At 44.3% G+C, this 21,214-nt stretch overlaps 1 protein-coding gene across 11 annotated transcripts in view; it reads left to right on the top strand.

The window, feature by feature from the left end:
* frmd4a (FERM domain containing 4A) overlaps positions 1-21,214 on the top strand; it is a 523,313-nt gene that overhangs the window by 410,980 nt on the left and 91,119 nt on the right. For all 11 annotated transcript variants that reach the window (XM_063072636.1, XM_063072634.1, XM_063072635.1 and 8 more), the window contains 4 exons: positions 3,955-4,038; positions 7,758-7,823; positions 11,502-11,559; positions 20,431-20,517. In XM_063072636.1, coding sequence (XP_062928706.1) covers positions 3,955-4,038; positions 7,758-7,823; positions 11,502-11,559; positions 20,431-20,517 — 295 coding nt within the window. The remainder of the gene's footprint in view (positions 1-3,954; positions 4,039-7,757; positions 7,824-11,501; positions 11,560-20,430; positions 20,518-21,214) is intronic.

Raw genomic sequence — 21,214 nt, 5'->3', positions numbered from 1 at the left:
AGGTTAGAGTTAGTAAGTTGTGGGCATGCTATTAACGCTGGAAGCATAGTGACATTTGTGGGCTGCCCACAGCACATCCTCAAGCTGTGTTAGTCAATGACACAGCCGACATATTTCCCTGTATGTTTCGATGTACATGTGACAAATGAAGCTAATCGTTTAATCTTTAACACTTTATAGCACAGGTCAGGTACTTAGGCCCAAGATGTTGTGTTTACTGTTTACTTGTATTGTGCACTTTGAATTATATTTTATTAATTTATTTATGTGCTGTGTGTGTATGTACCTATATGTGTTTGTATAAAGTGTGTGTGTATATATATATCTATGCACACATACGCAATAAACTTGAACTTGTACTTGATTTTAATCATCCTAAGGAAGGGTTCACAACCTAGGGTCCACAGACCCCTTCATTAATGGTAGGGGTCCATGGCAGAAAAAAGTTGGGAACTCCTGTAAAGCAACTGAGGAAAAAGAAGCTCGAATGTCTTGCAGTGATGGAAAAAATTGATGGAAGGAAAAAGGGATGTTGGAAATGGTGAGGGTAGAGTGCTATGGGAGGGATATGGGACGGGTGGCAGAGAAGTATCAGGGGCTGGGGGAGACGCAGGTGTAGACTCACTTAGCCCTGAGACACCAGGCAAGGTCATTTGACTCCAAACAATTTATTGTTCATTGCAGAATGTTTCTCTGGTGCTTCCCGCCCCTCCCCTCTCACTACCCTTTTCCCAACCATGACTCCCCTCTCCCTTCCCACTCGGTCCACAATAGAGACCCATATCAGACTCAGGTTTATCATCACTCACATATGTGATGGATTTTTTTGTGGCAGCAATACAGTTCAATACATAAAATTGCTACAGTACTGTGCGAAAGTCTTAAGCACAGTAGGCAGAAACATGTGTCTTAAGACTTTTGCACAGTACCGTGTGGTTGAATAACAATTAAACTTGAACTAAGCTCTCTGTCCATGTAACAATAATATGGTGGAATCTGCTAGCAGAGGAAGCTGGAGAGTGGAGCCAGATCAGGGATAATGGACAAATGGGAACAGTGAGAGGGGGAGGGAGAGAAAAATAAAAAAAATAAATTTATTATCTAAGTAGATATGTGTATGTCACCGTTTACTGGAAACTAAAGAAATATGATGGAATTTATAAGAAAATATGCATAAACAAAAACTGACCAAAAAAGCTAACGTGCAAAAGAAAACCAAATGTGTAAATAATACTGAAAACATGAGTTGTTGAAGCGTTGAAAGTGAGGCTGTAAATTGTGGAATCAGTTCAGAGTTGGGGTGAATAAAGTTATCCATACCAGTTCAAGAGACTGATGGTTGAAGGGTAATAATAACTCTTCCTAAACTTCATGGTGTGGGACCTAAAGCTCCTGCACCATCTTCTCCTCCTGGGATAGGGGACCCAGTGGGTGGAGTGTGTGGGTGATGGCAGCTGGAACTGGACATATGTACCCAGGGTAATAATACCATGGAAATAGGCTGTTTGCAGCAGCAACACAGTACTTTACAAACCTGATTAATAAAAGTTAACATAAATTGTTGTGGTTAGTGCATTACACTATTGCAGCGCTAGCAACCTGTGTTCGATTACCACTGCTGCCTATAAGGAGTTTGTACGTTTTGCCTGGGTTTCCTCCGGGTGTTCCGGTTTACTCCCCATTCCAAAGATATACCAGTTGGTAGGTTAATTGTGTGTAATTGGGCAGCACAGGCCTATTGGACCAGAAGGACCTGTTACCTATCTCTAAATTTATCTCTGTATCTGGATGATAGTGGGTCCTTAACTATGGATGCCTCCTTCCCAAGATGTCACCTCTTATAGATGTCCTTGATGGAGGGGAGAGCTGTACTCATGATGGAACTGTCTGAGTCTGCCACTCTCCAGCCTCTGGCTATCCTCTGCATTGGAGTTTCCACACCAGGCTGTGATGCAGCCAGTCAGAACGCTTTCTCTCCATTGTGGCTGATGGGACCTGCCACAGGCTTAATAGGCCGAGTCACCTCCCTTTACACCGTATTATTTCTGTGATTCTATGATCACTTCCCTCAAGCTCTTTGGTGCACTTTGTTACCTCAAAACTAGTAGAAGTAAGTTAAAAGGTCAGCACAACATCATGGGCAGAAGGGACTGTACTGTGCTGTGCTGTTCTGTCCTGTGTTATTTATTTATTTAGAGATATGTTGTGGAACAAGTCCTTCTAGCCCAACGAGCTGCACTGCCCAGCGTCCCACTGATTTAACCCTAGCCTAATCACAGGGCAATTTACAATGACCAATTAACCTACTAACCGATATGTCTTTGGTCTGTGGGAGGAAACGCATGCGGTTCACAGAAAGGACGTACAGGCTTCTTACAGAGGTCACTGGAATTCCAAACTCCGAACTCTGACCTGTAATAGCTTCACACTAACCGCTACACCATCATGGTGTCAAATCTAACTCTACTGTGTAAATGAATGTCTTTGGATCTGGCCACTTTTGCCGATTCTGAGCTGCCGTCCTTTAGAACTTCTGGGGAACTCAGCACGGAGACTGGTGAATCCCGGGGTTTAGTCCTGCATTACTTGTGCACACAAAGACGGCAGCCTGCGGCTTAAACAGCTGTCTGCAGAGCAAAGTATAAACAACTCGCGTGGACGACAGCCCGATTAGATTTCAGTCCTTAAAGCAACAGCCAGAATCCAGGGCGGCTACTTTTCATCGGGGTCACTAATCACAGCCGAGTCCTGCCATGATCAAATTTCACCTTGCATAACTTGTACATTATTCTGGAAGGAGGTTAAAGAGTTCAGCAATATGAATATGTTTGATGAGGAATATTTGTGAATGTGGGGCTTTTTCAGAGTTTAGCAGTGGTTGTGTGTGGAGATGAGACTTCAAACAGGTTGCAACTGCATAGAAGACACAAGCTCAGTTGATAGAGAACAGAGTTTCAAAGTCCTGTTTGAAACAGTGAGGCACATGGGCCTGTTCAGATCCAGAGTAATACACACAACATGTTGGAGGAACTCAGCAGGTCGGGCAGCATCTATGGAAATGAGTTAACTATTGCCGCTTCGGGCCAAGGCCCTTCGTCAGGACTGGAACTGCCAGAATAAGAAGGTGGGGGAAGGGAAGAAGTAAAGGCTCGAAGGTGATGGGTCACGCCAGGTGGTTGGTGGGGGAGGGGGAAATGGAGTAATAAGCTGAGGCAGTGATAGGTGGGAAGGACTGGAGAAAAAAGAATCTGATAGGAAGGGAAAGTGGACCTTGGGAGAAAGGGAGTGTGAAGGGGCACCAAAGGGAGGTGATAGACAGATGAGGAGAAGAGGTAAGGGGGTGGGGGGGCTGAGTACTGTACAAATCCAGTCTCTTTTCACAAAGCCCCGGGATATAAAGAAATCATGGCTTTGTAAATTGTGGCCCAGACAAAGTCATCATTGTGCCTGCAAACACTCGTGGTTTTAAACCGTTGCAGAAACTGTGCCCTGGCTTACTGAGAATCCGATCCCCTTATCCCCCTTTCAAAGCTGCATTCCATTCACTGAACAAGCCCCCCCGCCCACCCCACGGTGGAACATTCTCCCCGGATCTCCAGATCACCCCGAGGGATGTGTTTCGCTGAATCATTCCCAAGCAGGACAAGAAAATGCCTTTGTTGGATCGATCCCAGCCATCTGTATGGAGGAAGTGGGGTGGGGGTGGGGGGGGGGTGAAATCTGTTCTCGACCACACAGTGTGTGAGACACACAGCAATTTTTTTTCTCAATTAAAGAAATATGCTATTGAAGGTTCTTTAAACCGCACTTGAAGTGATGCTTGCTGTAAACTGTTCCTATTTGACTAAAAAGGAACATATGTGGGCTTTCAATATGCTCCATCTGTCCTTGTCCAAGCACCACAGATCATGGTTTCGGTATAAACTTGATATCCTTTCCAATGTTTTGTTTCAGCAATGAAATAACAAGAGCTGATCTAAAGAAACTTCCAGTACTCCCAACCCAGGCACTGAAGGAGCACCCATCTCTTGCCTACTGGTAAGCACCCATCTCTTGCCCACTCGTGTTCACCCGTCTCTCCCCTGTTGGATTTCACCCGTCTCTCCCCTGTTGATAATCACTTGTCTCTTCCCTGTTGGTATTCACCCGTCACTCCCTGTTGTATTCACCTGTCACTCCCCCATTTGTATTCACCCGTCACTCCCCCGCTGGTAATCACCCGTCTCTCCCCTGTTGGTATTCACCTGTCTCTCCCCTGTTGGTAACCACTTGTCTCTTCCCTACTGGTATTCACCCATCTCTCCCCTGTTGGTAGTCGCCCGTCTCTCCCCTATTGGTAATCACTTGTCTCTTCCCTACTGGTAATCACCTGTCTCTCCCTGTTGGTATTCATCCGTCTCTCCCCGTTGGTATTCACCCGTCTCTCCCCCATTGGTATTCACCCATCTTTCCCCTGTTGGTATTCACTTGTCTCTTCCCTACTGGTAATCACCTGTCTCTTGCCCACTGGAATCACCCGTCTCTCCCCTGTTGGTATTCAGCCGTCTCTCCCCTGTTGGTATTCACCTGTCTCTCCCCTGTTGGTATTCACTTGTCTCTTCCCTACTGGTAATCACCCCTCTCTTGCCCACTGGAATCATCTGTCTCTCCGTTGGTAATCACTCGTCTCTCCCGTTGGTATTCACCCATCTCTTCCCCGTTGGTATTCACCTGTCTCTCCCCTGTTGGTATTCACCCATCTCTCCCCTATTGGTAATCACCCGTCTCTTCCCTACTGGTAATCACCCATCTTTCCCCTACTGGTATTCACCCATCTCTCCCCTGCTGGTAATCACCCCTCTCTTGCCCACTGGAATCACCTGTCTCTCCCTGTTGGTATTCAGCCGTCTCTCCCCTGTTGGTATTCACCCGTCTCTCCCCGTTGGTATTCACTTGTCTCTTCCCTACTGGTAATCACCCCTCTCTTGCCCACTGGAATCATCTATTTCTCCCTGTTGGTAATCACTCATCTCTCCCCTGTTGGTAAACACCCATCTTTCCCCCATTGGTATTCACCCGTCTCTCCCCTATTGGTAATCACCGGTCTCTTCCCTACTGGTAATCGCATATCTTTCCCCTGTTGGTATTCACCCATCTCTCCCCTATTGGTATTCACTTGTCTCTTCCCTACTGGTAATCACCCCTCTCTTGCCCACTGGAATCATCTGTCTCTCCCCTGTTGGTAAACACCCATCTTTCGTCTACTGGTAATCATCAGCAACTTCCTTTAGTCTGATGTCTGTCACTTTAACCAAATCTTTTCATGTTGTGGAGTTACACCAACATGACTATGTCAAGCGTGACTTTTTTTCTCTTTTTGCACTATCTATTTAGTTTAACTTTTTTAAGATATACAGTACTGAGCAAAAGCCTGAGACAGATATAGGTTGCCTGTGACTTTTGCACAGTACTGTATTTGTCAATGTGGAGCAGAGAGCAAGTTTTTAAATCTGGCAGGAGCAAATGGCCTAATTCTGCTCCTATGCCTTATGATCTTAACCAGGGTGTCCCAACCTGGAGTCCACAAACCCTTTGCTTAATGGTATTGATCCATGGAATAAAAAGGCTGGGAACCCCTGGTCTAAACCATCCTCTCGCATCCCTCTCCCTCCCCATTTAAGACACTATTAAATAGGCAGGTGGATAACAGAAAAATGAAGGGCTATGTGGGAGGGGAGGGGAAGATTAGATTGATCTTGGAGAAGTTTAAAAGGTCAGCACAACAATATGGCCTATATTGTGCTGTACTCTTGACTATGGTACCTGACCCGCTGAGTTCCTCCAACTCTTTGGTGTGTTGCTCTGGATCAAGTATCTGCAATCTGTGGTGCCTCCTTTTAAAACTTTCCCCTCTTTCTAACTAAAAGACATCGGTGCTGGAAGTGTTGCAACACTTGCAGGCTGTCCCATCACATCCTCGGAATGTGTTGGCCGTTGAGGTAAAAGACATATTTCACTGTGTGTTTCAGTGCTTCAGCATGGATGTAACAAAAGCCAAATTTTAATCTAAACTTAAGCCCATTCCCTCAGTTTTGTCTCCGATACTGTTCCGGATTCAGTCAGACTGATAGCCAGTCACTGTTCACTGGCTGCTGCAGATTATCCCTGGTGTGTATGTTTGGGAAATGGCAAATCCTTACCCTACTGGAGAGAAGCCTGTTCAGTTGAGACATTTCCGTCAGAGCTATCGGAAATAGGAGTAGGAATTTCCCTTGAGGGCAGCAGGAGGCTTCTCCTGTAGTCAGGGTGAGGGTTGTGTCAGGATCATTAGTGTCCATTATATCTGTCCAAATCCTAATCTGTGCAAATAATCCAATTTAGACAGGATCATTATCCATACATCACATTAGCCTGAGTACGTTGATTGGAAACGTAAGTTAAAGGGGCAGATCACCCGCTCTGAGCTATCAGAATCAGATATATATACATATATATTTATAGAGCTAGGGTGCCTAAGACTTTTGCACAGTACTGTAGTGATTTTATGTATTGCACTGTACTGTTGCCATAAATAAAAACAAATTTGATGATACATGTGAGTGATGATAAATCTGATTCTGATTTGGGTCTCTGTTGTGGATGGAGAGTGGGAAGGGGGCAAGGGGAGGGGAATCATGGCTGGGAAGAGGGGAGGGAAGCGGGAAGCACCAGGGAGACACTCTGTAACGATCAATAAACCAATTGTTTGGAATCAAATGGCCTTGCCTCATGTCTCAGGGCTGGGAGGGCTGGGATGTCTGAACCCACACCTTGCCCATGCCCTGGCACTCCTTCTCTGCCAACTGTCCCACACCCCTCCCACTGCACTCCACCCTCGCCATTCCCAACATCCTTTGCTCTCACCAGATTTGTAAACTCACTCTCCACACATTGACAAATTCAGAACTGTGCAAAAGTCTTAGGCACCCTAGCTATGTATCTAAGACTTTTGCACAGTACTGTATTATCACTGGGAGATGTTGTGGCAGTACAGTGCAAAGAGACTAAATTACTACAAGTTACCAAATAAATAGTGTAAACGAAAATGAATGCTGAGGTCCTGTTAAAGATTCAAGATTAGCTTTATTTGTCATATGTACATCAAAGCATGCAGGGAAATGTGCCAGTTTGCATTAACCACAAGTGCAGCCCGAGGATGTGCTGGGGGCTGCCCTCAAGTGTTGCCATGTTTCCGATGCCAACATAACATACCCACAACTTAATAACCCTCACCTGTACATGTTTGGAATGTGGGAGGAAACTGGAGAACAGAAAGGAAACCCATGTGTTCACAGGGAGAATGTAGAAGCTCCTTACAGATAACAGCGGCAATTGAACCCTGATCACTGTCACTGTAAAGCGTTGTACTAGCTGCTACGATACCGTGCCACCCTTTATTTCTTTATTTTCTCTATTTACTTCCTGTCTGCATGTTTCCGCTGTGCCTCCGATCTGCACACTTCTCCTCCATCACCGTCTCTCCCCGGGAACCCAAGGATAAAGAGAAATCGACAACTCCTGATGAAGGGTCTCGGCCCGAAACATCAACTGTTTATTCCCCTTCACACACACTGTCTGACCTGCTGAGTTCCTCCAGTGTTTTTTGTGTGTGTTGTTCTGGCGTGTCCATCTGTTGCTTTCTGTCACATTTGAACGGGTACTCGCTTGTCGACGTAACTACTTCACTGCATCAGAGCTGTGGTTGTAATGCAAACTCTTTGTTGCTTGTTGACTTCCAGTGAGGATCGAGTGATCGAACACTACAAGAAAGTGACTGGACAAACAAGAGGACAAGCTATCGTGAAGTAAGTCTCACATTCACTGGATAATTATTAGTGACGTTTTATAGAACTCAATCTATTGAGAAGGAAAACGCTGGAAATTTCTTTTCACAGTGGTCTGTGCAAAGCAATAGGTTTTTCAAAGTTCTTTACTCTCAGCATAGAACAGTACAGCACAGTTCAGGCCCTTCGGCCCACAATGTTGTGCTGACCTTATAACTTACTTCCTTCTTACGTGGCCGATAACCGTCCATTTTCCCATTACTACCATCAGGGAGAAGGTACAGGAGCCTGAAGACACACACTCAGTATTTTGGGAATATTTTGTTCTACTCTGCCATCGGATTTCTGAATGGCCCATGAACACTACCACATTGTGTTCTCCTTTTGCACTATTTATATATTTATTATATGTTCTTGTAACGTAATAATTTTATATGGTTTGCACTGTACTGCTGCAGCAAAACAAATTTCATGACTTGTGTCAGTGATATTAACACTGTGATTCTGTTTTTTCTTACATTCCAGTTGCCTTTCTAAGAATCTCTTACTTGTCCCGAGTGTATCTGCCTCTACCACCTCCCCGGCACAGCGTTCTATGCACCTACTGCTCTCTGTAAAAAAAAAAAACACTGCCTCTGATGTCCCCCTTATACTTTCATGCACTCAACTTAAAATGATGCTTTTTTCTAAAAGATATATATTTAGGAAAAGAATAAAACTATTCAGATTAAACAGTGGCATCTGTGACATCACCAATGAAGGGTATTCGTTTGTTCGTTATGTGCCGTGTCGTATGACGTGGGCGATTATGCCTTTCCATGACCAGGATTCTTCTTGCCAAATTTTTCTACAGCAGTTGTTTGCCATTGCCACCCTCAGGGCCATGCCTTTACAAGATGGGTGACCCCAGCCATTATCAACACTCTTCAGGGATTGTCTGCCTGCTGTCAGTGGTCGCATAAACAGGACTTGTGATATGCACCAACACACATCAAAGTTGCTGGTGAATGCAGCAGGCCAGGCAGCATCTCTAGGAAGAGGTACAGTCGACGTTTCAGGCTGAGACCCTTCGTCAGGACTAACTGAAGGAAGAGTTAGTAAGAGATTTGAGAGTGGGAGGGGGAGGGGAGATCCAAAATGATAGGAGAAGACAGGAGGGGGAGGGATGGAGCCAAGAGCTGGACAGGTGATTGGCAAAGGGGATATGAGAGGATCATGGGACAGGAGGTCCGGGGAGAAAGACGGGGCGGGGGGAACCAGAGGATGGGCAAGGGGTATAGTCAGAGGGACAGAGGGAGAAAAAGGAGAGTGAGAGAAAGAATGTGTGTATAAAAATAAATAACGGATGGGGTATCACCATGCGTTCACCAGCAACTTTGATGTGTGTTGCTTGAATTTCCAGCATCTGCAGAATTCCTGTTGTTTGTGATATGCACCAGCTGTTCATGTGACCATCCACCACCTGATCCCATGGCTTCACACAACCCTGATCGGGGGTGTGGTGGGGGGGATGTGTGGCTAAGCAGATGTCGCACTTTGCCCTATGGGCTAGCAGAGGGAAGAAGTGCCTTTGGTAGAGGCGTATCTCCACCCCATCATCCGAATGAGGGATATGGATAGTATAAGTGCAAGCAGGCTTTTTCCAATGAGGTTGTGTGAGACTAGAACTAGAGGTGTTGGTTTAAAGGTAAAAGGTGAACTATTTAGGGGGAACTTCTTCACTCAGAGGGTGATGTAAGTGTACAACAAGCTGTCAGTGGATGTGAATTTGATTTCAACATTTAAGAGAAGTTTGGATAATTACATGGATGGGAAAGGTATGGGGGGCATTATGGTCCAGATGCAGGTCGATGGGCCTAGGCAGAATAATAGTTCAGCACAATTAGATGGGCTGAAAAGCCTGGTTCTGTGCTGTGAAGTTCTGTGAGTCTGTCTCTGTTGAACTAGAAAGAAAAGTCTGATTTGATCACATAATCAGTGTGATAACATTACTTTGGTATTTATCTCCTCTATCCTTTAATGTGCAGTGCGAGACCCATTTATATTTCTGTCACTGTTCTTTGATAGCATTCTGAGATACAGGATGTTGCTAATTTGTCACATTTTCAAGTGGTTTTTGGCTGGTTTTAGTCTCTCTCTGCTACTTTTCATTTGGCACATTCTCTAACGAGACTGACGAATCAGCAGGCTAATTGTTTCAATGTTTTTGACAGCATTCGGGATGGCTGGTTCAGAGCCAAACACCAGACTCAAGAACAGCTTCTTCCCCGCTGCTGACCTATTTACCAACTTCACATCAACTTCCTGGTCATGTGCCCACGTTCCCGGGCACTTATCTGTGCATCCCTGTTATTTCTTCTTCCCTATGACTGTCAGCCTCCTGAACTATTCACCAACTTCACATCAACTTCCCTGATATGTGATCATGTTCCTGGACACTTAACTGTTCATCTCTTGGTTATATTGAGCATAGAACTGTACAGGCCTTTCGGCCCACAATGTTGTGCCGACCTTTTAAACTACTTTAAGATCAATCTAACCCTTCCCTCCTACATAACTCTTATTTTTCTTTCTTCCATGTGCCTAAGAATCACTTAAAAGATCCTAATATATCTGCCTCTTTCACCACCCCTGGTAGCACATTCCATGCATCCAACACTCTCTGTGAACAGCACCTACCTCTGACGACCCCCTGATATTTTCTACCAGTCACCCTAAAGTTATGCCCCCTCATATTAGCCATTTCCGCCTTGGCTGACCATTCGATCTCTGCCTCTTATCATCTTGTACACTTCTTTCAAAGTAAATTTATTATCAAAGTACGTATATTTCACCATATACAGCCCTGAGATTCATTTTCTTGTGGGCATGCCCAGTAAATACATTGAAACACAATAGAATTAATAAAAGACATAAACACAAAAAGATGGACAAACAACCAGTGTGCAAAAAACAACAAACTGTGCAAATACAAAGAGAAAAAGAACAAACAAAATAATAATAAGCTATAAATATTGACAACATGAGATGAAGAGTCCTTGAAAGTGTCTCCATAGATTGTGGGAATATTTCAAAAATCTTTAGTGTTTCTATTTGCTCTACTTAAAACTGCACTCCTCTGCCTTATAAAGAGAGGTTGAACGAGCTAGAGGTTTTCTCTCTGGAGTGGAGGAGGATGAGAGATCATTTGATAGAGGTGTACAAGATGATGAGGCATAGATCAAGTGGGCAGCCAGAGACTTTTTCCCATGGTGGAAATGGCTAATACAAGGGGACGTAATTTTAAAATGATTGGAGGAAAGTATAGCTGGGGGTTGGGATGTCAGGGGTAAGTTCTTCACACAGAGAGTGATGGGTGTGTGGAACACCTTGCCAAAGATTGTGAAAGAGGCAGATACATTAGAGACAATTAAGAGACCCTTAGAATAATGGAGGGCTAAGTAGGAGGCAAGGGTTAGTCTGATCTTAAAGTAGGTTATAAGGTTGGCACAGTATTGTGGGCCAACGGGCCTGTACTATGCCATAATGTTCTATATGCTTTGCAACATTCTGATTTTTTGCATTCATTGTTGTATTTATTATTACCATGTACACTGTTTACTCCACAAGTCTGTTCTGAAATAAGAGATTTCCTTGCTCCCTGGTGTATGTAATAGTAAACTGATTTGATTCAAATGTTTCTTTTCTTTCTTATCCTAGCTACATGAGCATCGCAGAATCTCTTCCAACCTATGGGGTCCACTATTACGCAGTAAAGGTACTGTGCTTTTTATGTGCATTCATGCTGCATGTTAATATGATGTTTTCACTGAAGTGACTGGTTCCTTATCTGTAAACCACTTCTCCTTGTCCGTCTCTCACACTACTGGAAACATCTCGACATGTACTTGGTTTTGGTTTATCATAATTATATGTACTGAGATACGTGAAAAGCTTGTCTTGTGTCCTGTTTATACACAGAACACAGAAGAGTACTGCACAGTAATGCCCATCAGCCCACAATGTTGTTCTGACCCTTTAACATACTGTAAGATCAGTCTAACCCTAGCCTCCCATATAGCTCTTCATTTTAATTTCAGAATCATAGAAAAGTACAGCACATTGACCTTCACCCGGATCATTGCCCTCTATACCCGTACCATCCATGTAGCTATCCAAACTTCTCTTAAGAGTTGAAATAGAGCTCATGTGCACCAGTTGTGCTGCCAGCTTGTTCCACACTCTCATGACCCTCTGAGTGAAGTTTCCCCTCATGTTCTCCTTAAACTTCTCACCTTTCGTCCTTAACCCATGACCTCTGGTTGTAGTCCCACCCAACCTCAGTGGAAAAAGCTTGTGGGGTGGAGGAAAGTTGTAGAGGTCGAAAGACCAGTACTCGGCGAATCAGGAGCTGTTTTTCCCCCTCCACTATCAGATTTCTCAGCAGTCCATGGACCCACGAACACTACCTCATCACTCTGATTGTTTTTTTTTTGCAGTATTTATTTGCGATTTGGGGTGGTTTTGTGTCTGTCCGCTGGTTTTCCTCGTGGCTCCAGTGAAGCCAGTTCAATTCTGACCTCAGGCACTGTCTCTGTGGAGTTTGCCCATGCTTTCTGTAACCAGATGGATTTACCCGGATGCTCCGATTTCCTCCCCATCCCAAAGGTGTGCAGGGTTGATAGGTCAAATGGCCACTGTAAATTGCCCCTCAAGTGTGGATGAGGAGTAAAATCTGAGGAGACCTGATGAGAATAAGAATTTATTTTAAATCTGTGCATAAGTGACAGCATATACTTGATGGGCTGAATGACATATTTCTGCATTGTCTCTATTGAACATCGAGAGCATGGAATTCCTCTCAGTGGTGCGCATAAGGATTGGTGTTGGCTTGGGCCTAAAGGCCTGTTTTGCGCTTATATGACTTAACCATATGTGAACCTTCTTTATGAAAAAGATTAGTTTTATTTGTCATATGTACGTCAAAACATATAGTGAAGTGCATTGTTTGTGTCAATCAAATCAGCGAGTATTGTGCTGGGGGCAGCCTGCAAGTGTCACCACGCTCTCGGTGCCAACATAAGCATGCTAACAATTTATTAACCCTAACCCGTGGCAGAGGAGGAGTGCCAGGGCCGGTGGGGGTGGCACAGTTGCAGACACACCCATCTCTGAGACACCAGGCAAGGTCATGTGATTCCAAACAAACTGGTTTATTGATCATTAATGTCTCTTTGGTTCTTCCCCCTCCCTCCCCTCTCTCTTCCCTTTTCCCAACCATGATTCCCCTCTCCCTGCCCCCTTCCGGCTCTCAGTCCATAATGGAGACCCACATCAGAATCAGGTTTATCGTCACTCACATATAGATAGATACTTTAGTGATCCCAAAGTAAATCACAATACAGGTATCCCCTGCTTTTCAAAAGTTCACTTTACGCCACTTCGCCTTTACAAAAGACCTACATTAGTACCTGTTTTCACTAACCAAAAGAAATCTAAAGAGGATTTTCACTTTTATGAAAAAAGGCGGAAAGCGAAAATAGCGTTCAGCGTTTGTTTTGCAGCGAGCCGATATAGAGGTAGCACACACCCCGAGCAGCGAGAGTGGCGCCACCAAGCACCTTCCCCGGGAACTACACTCAGCATCAAGCCGCCATAGCTTTGAACTGTGTCTGTGAGCATCTGTGCTTTACCTCGATTTATTTTGTGCATCCGTTAGCAAGATGTGTCCTAAGGTATCAGAAAAGCCTAAGAGAGCTCGTAAGGGTGTTACGCTTAGTGTAAAACTGGATGTAATTAAGCATTTCGATCGTGGTGAATGAAATAAAGACTGTGTGTGTGTGTGTTGAACTTGCCCGCGTTCACCGTTCATACTATTTATACACAGAGAGAAAGAATCTTGAAAGCTGCCGATGTTACTATTGGTTCTGCGAGTAGCAAAGTGGTCTCTTTTAGTCGGCATCCAGTAATGGATAAAATGGAAAGTCTGTTGCTTGAGTGGACTGATGGGAGTACAAAGCGTGGTGTTCCGTTAAGTTATCTTAGACTTAAGGAGAAATCAGTCAGTCTTTTTAATAAGCTGAAACAGAAAGCTTTTACTGCTTTTACTATATGTTAGTGTTATTTTAGGTTTTATGCGTTATTTGGTATGATTTGGTAGGTTATTTTTTGGGTCTGGGAACGCTCAAAAATTTTTCCCATATAAATTAATGGTAATTGCTTCTTCGTTTTATGCTATTTCGACTTACGAAAGGTTTGATAGGAACACTCTAGGATATCGGGGGAAACCTGTAGCATTGCAAGTGCACAGATATACAAATGTTAGAAGAGAAGTAAGAAAGAATAAAGAAACGAGTTACCTCAAACAATGTAACAGGACAGGGTTATCACTTCCCTGGCTATAGGTTGACGCATCATAGAGCCTCATATCCTAGGGTAAAAATGACCTCATTTAGCACTCAAGAACAGCGCAGTTGTCTTTGCCGTGAAATTAGGTTTATTTTGTGGCAGCAGTACAGTGTAATACGTAAAATTACTGCAGTACTGTGCAAAAGTCTCACGCACCTTAGCTGTCTACCTATACATGCCTCAGACTTTAGCACAGTACTGTACGTCCTTAACAGTAACCTTGAACTCAAGTTTCTTCATGACCTGAGTATGGCAGTCTGGGCTGGCAACACAATGCGGTGCTGAGGGAGTGCATCAGTGTCGGAGCAGCTGTCTCTATGGTTATCATTGCTATGTTTCCCATTCGGTAACAACAACTACATTCAAATATACCTTTTTATTGTTGTGTTCAGTTCTGGTTGCCTCGTATTTATTTATTGAGCTACAGTGCGGAATAAGCCCTTTCAACCTTTCAAGCTGCCCTGCCCAGTAATCCCCCTATTTAATGCTAGCTTAACCACAGGACAATTTACAATGACCTGCCAACCAATATGTCTTTGGTCAGTGGGAGGATATTGGAGCACCTGGAAGAAACCCACCTAGCCAGGGGGAGAATGTACAAACTCCTTCTACAGGTCCAGTGGGAAGGATGTTGAAGATTTAGAGAAGGTGCAGAGGAGATTTATAGGATTCTGACTGGATTAGAGAGCATGTCTTTTGAGGGTAGGCTGAGTGAGATGGCGATTTTTCCTCTCTGGAGCAAAGGAGGATGAGAGGTGTACAAGATTTTGTGAGGCATAGAGTAGACCAGTGGTCCCCAACCACCGGGCCACAAAGCATGTGCTACCGGGCTGCGAGGAAACGATATGATTTGGCGGTATGAAGCGATATGAGTCAGCTGCACCTTTCCTCATTCCCTGTCACTCCCACTGTTGAACTTGAACGCACGCAAGGTCATTACCCACGCGAGGTCATCAGTCAGTATGAGTAAAAAACAAACGTCACTTGAGAGTTTCTTTGGAAGAGGTGGAAGAGGACATAAAAGGCCTAACACAGAGACAGCTGAGGCCGAGACTGCAAAAAAAAAGAAAGCTTCCTTCAACAGAAAATACGACGAGTCGTACATAAAATATGGCTTTATTGCGACCGGTGACTCGCACGCTCTAAGCCCCCTTTGTGTGATATGTGGAGACAAGCTGTCTAATGAGGCAATGAAGCCCTCAAAACTGTTTCGGCACCTTGAGTCCACGCACCCTGCACTTAAAGACAAACCCATTGAGTTTTTTGAGCGGAAGAAACGTGAGCAAGTGGGACAGAAGCAAGTGCTGAGAGCCACCATCTCCACAAATGCTGCTGCTCTGACAGCGTCGTACTTAGTGGCTAGCCGTATTGCTAAGGCTAAGAAGCCTTTCACTGTTGGTGAAGAATTGATTCTGCCTGCTGCCAAGGACATGTGCCGTGAACTGTTGGGAGAAGCTGCAGATAACAAGATGGCACAGGTTTCTCTTTCAGCTACCACAGTTTCAAGGAGAATTGATGACATAGCGGAGGGCATCAAAGTACAGCTGTTGGAACGGCTTAACGAGTCAGCATGGTATGTTATCCAGGTCGACGAGTCTACCGATGTCGACAACAAGGCAATGCTGCTGGTTTATGTGCGATATATATTTCAAGACGATGTGCACGAGGATACGTTGTGTGCACTGCCGCTGCCAACTAACACAACTGGGGCAGAACTATTCAAGTCTTTGAATGACTACGTGTCACACAAACTGGACTGGTCATTCTGTGTTGGAATATGCACAGATGGGGCTGCAGCTATGACTGGACGGCTGTCTGGTTTCACTACCCGAGTCAAAGAGGTTGCTCCTGAATGCCAGTCTACACACTGTGTCACACACAGGGACATGCTGGCTAGCCGAAAAATGTCACCTGATTTTAACGGCATATTGAGTGACATCATTGAAGTTATCAATCACATCAAAGCAAAAGCCCTTAACTCACGTCTGTTTGAGAAGCTTCGCGAGGAAATGGATGCAGAGCACAAGGACCTTCTCTTTCACACTGAAGTCAGGTGGCTATCAAGGGGAAGAGCCCTGGCTAGGGCTTTTGAGTTAAGAGAGCAGCTACAGAGATTTCTTTCAGGAAAAAAGTAACCACTGGTAGCACACTTCAGTGTGAGGAGTGGATAGCAAAACTCACTTATCTGTGTGACATCTTCAACCTGCTCAGTGAACACAATTTGTCAGGGGAGAATGACAACTGTCTTCAAGTTGGCAGATAAAGTATCTGCTTTCAAAGCCAAACTGGAACTGTGGGGACGGCGAGTGGACAGGGGCATATTTGACATGTTCCCAACATTAGCTGGGATTTTGGGAGAGACTGAGGCTGCACCATCTTTCTCACAGCTGGTGCTCGTTCACCTGTCTTCACTGTCAACAGAATTTGAGCGTTACTTCCCAACAGCAAATGACCCAAGACGTGCAAAGGAATGGGTCCATGACCCATTTGTGAATATCCCCGGTGAATCATCCATGTCAGTGCGGGAAGAAGATCAACTCCTCGAGCTTGCAAATGATGGTGGGCTGAAAAGTATGCTTGATATAACATCTCTGCCGACTTTCTGGATCGAAGTCAAGGCTGAATATCCTGTGATAGCCACGAAAGCACTGAAAACGTTACTTCCATTTCCAACATCATATCTCTGTGAAGCAGGATTTTCTGCAGTGAATGCAACGAAAACTAAATTGCGGAATAGACTGGACATAAGGAAACCCTTTGAGTATTGCTGTCTCTCATCACCCCTTGATGGTTCCATCTTGTTGCAGCGAAACAAGCCCAGGGCTCCCACTGGTTCACCGATATTGGTGTGTTGCAATGATTTTATATGTTCATATGAGGAAAATATGCGCTGTGTGTTTAATATCCAGACGTTACTTAAAATGTTATGATGCTGTTGACTTATAAGTGACTTGTAATTGACTTATCACTATATTTATGGGAGGAAAATATGCGCTGTGTGTTTAATATTAAATTCGTTAGATAAACCCTTTTAGAAACGAAATTGAGTGTATTATTAGCCACTTATAAGTAACTTATAGTTTCACCTATATTCCGGTCGTGATTAACATCGCCCCCCACCACCGTCAGCCGGTCCGCAAGAATATTGTCGATATTAAACTGGTCCACGGTGCAAAAAAGGTTGGGGGCCCCTGGAGTAGACAGCTAGCAACTTTTTCCTAGGGTGACATTGGTCAGTACTAGAGAACATACGCTTAAAGAGAAGATTTAGGGGAGATGTCAGAGGTATTTTTTTAAAAACAGAGTGGTAAGGGCCAAGAACGTTTCCAAGGTGGTGGTAGAGGCTAATAAAATTGGAACATTGAAAAGACTGTTAGACAGGCACATGGAGGGTGATGAACTGTGGAGGAGAGAAGGGTTAGATTGATCCTGGAGTGGGTTTATAAGACCGTAAGATATAGGAGCAGAAGTAGGCCATTCGGCCCATCAAGTCTGCTCCGCCATTCAGTCATGGGCTAATCCAATTATTCCAGTCATCCCCACTCCCCTGCTTTCTCCCCATACCCTTTGATGCCCTGGCTAATCAAGAACTTATCAATCTCTGCCTTAAATACACCCAATGACTTGGCCTCCACAGCCGCTCGTGGCAACAAATTCCACAGATTACCACCCTCTGACTAAAGTAATTTGGCCGCATCTCTGTTCTAAATGGACGTCCTTCAATCCTGAAGTTGTGCCATCTTGTCCTGGACTCCCCTACCAAGGGAAATAACTTTGCCATATCTAATCTGTTCAGGCCTTTTAACATTCGGAATGTTTGTATGAGATCCCCCCCTCATTCTCCTGAACTCCAGTGAATGCAGCCCGAAAGCGGCCAGACATTCCCCTTACGGTAACCTATTCATTCCTGGAATCATTCTCATGAGTCTTCTCTGAACCCTCTCCAATGTCAGTATGTCCTTTCTAAAATAAGGAGCCCAAAACTGCACACAATCCTCCAAGTGTGGTCTCATGAGTGCCTTATAGAGCCTCAACATCACATCCCTGCCCTTATATTCTGTACCTCTGGAAATGAATGCCAACATTGCATTTGCTTTCTTCACCACCAACTCAACCTGGAGGTTAACCTTTAGGGTATCCTGCACAAGGACTCCCAAGTCCCTTTGCTTTTCTGCATTTTGAATTCTCTCCCCATCTAAGTAATAGTCTGCCAGTTTATTTCTTCCACCAAAGTGCATGACCATACACTTTCCAACATTGTGTTTCATTTGCCATTTCTTTGTCTATTCCCCTGGACTATCCAACTCTCTCTGCAGGCTTTCCGTTTCCTCAACGCTACCCACTCCTCCACCTATCTTTGTATCATCAGCAAATTTAGCCACAATTCCGTTTATCCCACAGTCCAAATCATTGACATACATCGTAAAAAGCAGCGGTCCCAACACTGACCCCTTTGGAACTCCATGGGATAATCGGCAACCAGGCAGAATAGGATACCTTTATTCCCACTCTCTGTTTTCTGCGGATCAGCCAATGCTCCACTCATGCTAGTAACTCCCCTGTAATTCCAATGGATCTTATCTCGCTAAGCGGCCTCATGTGCGGCAGCTTGTCAAAGGCCTTCAAGTACACAGCATCTACTGCATCTCCTTTGTACCCTGCTGTAATTTCCTCAAAAAATTACAGTAGGTTAATCAGGCAGGATCTTCCTTTCTGGAAACCATGCTGGCTTTGGCCTATCTTGTCATATGCCTCCAGGTACTTTGTAATTTCATCCCTGACAATCGATTCTGACAACTTCCCAACCACTAATGTCAGGCTAACAGGTCCATAGTTTCCTTTCTGCTGCCTCCCACCCTTAAATATATTCTTATATAGATCAGTACAATATTGTGGGCCGAATGGACTGTACTGTGCTGAAATGTCCTATATTCCATATTTCTACCTCTTTTCAGTTCTCTTTCTCACCCTTTCTGTCACGTCATCCTCTGATTTCTTTTCAAAATTCTGTAATCTCCTCAGTTCAACTACTTGGTTTACTGTGGTCCACATTCTAACCTCTCTCCCCTCCCTTGTGGTTGAATAAATTTCTGTCTTTCCCTCTTGGATTTATCCTCTCATGGAGTCCAGTGGTCTTGGGACTGAAATAATTCTGCCACACCCACCGGACTTCCAAAGTCCTTTGCTGCTTTTTATCTGAATCTTCAGACTTGAATTTTGAATAATTCTGTTCCGAATTACAGCCTTTAAAAGACATTTGGGTAGGTAAAGATAAAAGTTAGTTTTTATTTGTCATATGTACATTAAAACATACAATGAAATACTTTGTTTGCATCAGTGACTAACACATTCCGAGGATGTGCTAGATGTCCAAGGACAGGATGTTCACTGTATGTTAGTACATGTGACAATATGTAAACCAGTACAATGTAATACATTGCCCTTTGACTGAAGAAATTCCTCCGCATCTGTGTTCAAAAAGGATATCCCTCTATTCTGAGGCTCTGCCCTCTGGTTCTAGAGCACCCCCCCCCCCCCCCCACTATCCCACTATTGGAAAAATCCTCTCCACATCCACTCATTCTAGGCCTTCCATTTTCAATGAGATTCTCCCCCCCCCCCATTCATCTAAACTTCAGTGAGCACAGACCCAGAGCCATCAAACACCCCTTATGAATTAACCCCTTCATTCCTGGGATCATTCTCATAAACCTCATCCGGACCTTCTCTAGTGCTAGACCTGGAGAGTTTGCTGGTAATACAGAGGAGGGTTGCAGGGAATACCATTCCCTGGCTGAAGAAATTCAGCCTCATCTCATTTCTAAACAGACTCAGATCCTAGACTGTTCTAATACTGGAAAGATTTCCTGATACGGGAAACATTCTCTCCACATCCACTCTATCTAGGGCCTAGAACATTGAAAAGACTCTTAGAGAGGCACTTGGGTAAGTAAAATGAAGGATCATGAGCTGTGGAGGAGAGAAAGGTTACATTGATCTTTGAGTAGGTTTATATAGAGGATGTTTTCAATATTAAATATATGAAGGATCTATATTTCAGTATCCAATAGTTTTCAGTTAAATTCCACCCCCCCCCATCCCTTTGAAGCAGTTTGACTTCATTTAAATCTGTGCAGTTTAATATTTGCATAAGTTCCAGAGGTCCTCGGGTTTACTGGGTTTCTGTTTCTTTGAAGAGTAAGGAAACGTCAGGCGCTGAATTGTTCTGATTTCTCCACAGGACAAGCAAGGAATTCCATGGTGGTTGGGACTAAGTTACAAAGGGATTTTCCAGTACGATTATCACGATAAAGTGAAACCCAGAAAGGTAAGAGGTGCAAGTGCTGTATGTCTAGTATGTGTATGTGTGTCTCGTTACTCATTCCAGCTATCGCATGTGTATGTGTGTCCTATTACTCAGTGTTAACAGAACAGCATGGGACTGCCTGGTAATGTCGACTGGGAAGTGTCCTGGAGCAGCAGGAGATCACTGAGTTCACTTCTGAGCCAAGGATTCACAGATGGGGCAAACTCCTGAAGTGCTATTTAAACATGCATAAGGCTTATTGTGACTCTATAAAAATCAATTATTTGCTGTTTCAAGAGTACTTTACCTGATAGTTGTCTACATTTTTCTGGATCTGGGTCTCCCAGGTGGTAGAGGTCACTAATTTGGAAGGACACTCTGGGTGAAGGCATTTTGTGTAAAGTGAAGTTTCTGTCTGCTGATGGTGAAGGGAAGGGTTGCTTACGGTGACTGATGGGTTGCCAGTGAAGTGGGTGGCTTTGTTTTGAATAGAAAGTTCTCTTTCTGTGCTGTATTGGTATCAGTCTTCTTGAGTATTGGTGGCGCCCCATTCATCCAGGAAGTGAAGATTTCAGAGGAGGATCTGAAGAGGTTCACCAGGATGCTGAGTGGATTAGAGAGTATTCACAGGCAGGCGAGATTGGACAAACTGCATTGGAGGCTGAGGAGATATATAAAATGATGAAAGGTAGAGTAGTAGTAGTACAGTAGTCAGTCT

This window comes from Mobula hypostoma, chromosome 20 (genome assembly GCF_963921235.1).
Source record: "Mobula hypostoma chromosome 20, sMobHyp1.1, whole genome shotgun sequence".
Taxonomy (NCBI): domain Eukaryota; kingdom Metazoa; phylum Chordata; class Chondrichthyes; order Myliobatiformes; family Myliobatidae; genus Mobula; species Mobula hypostoma.
This window is presented reverse-complemented; position numbering and strand designations above follow the sequence as displayed.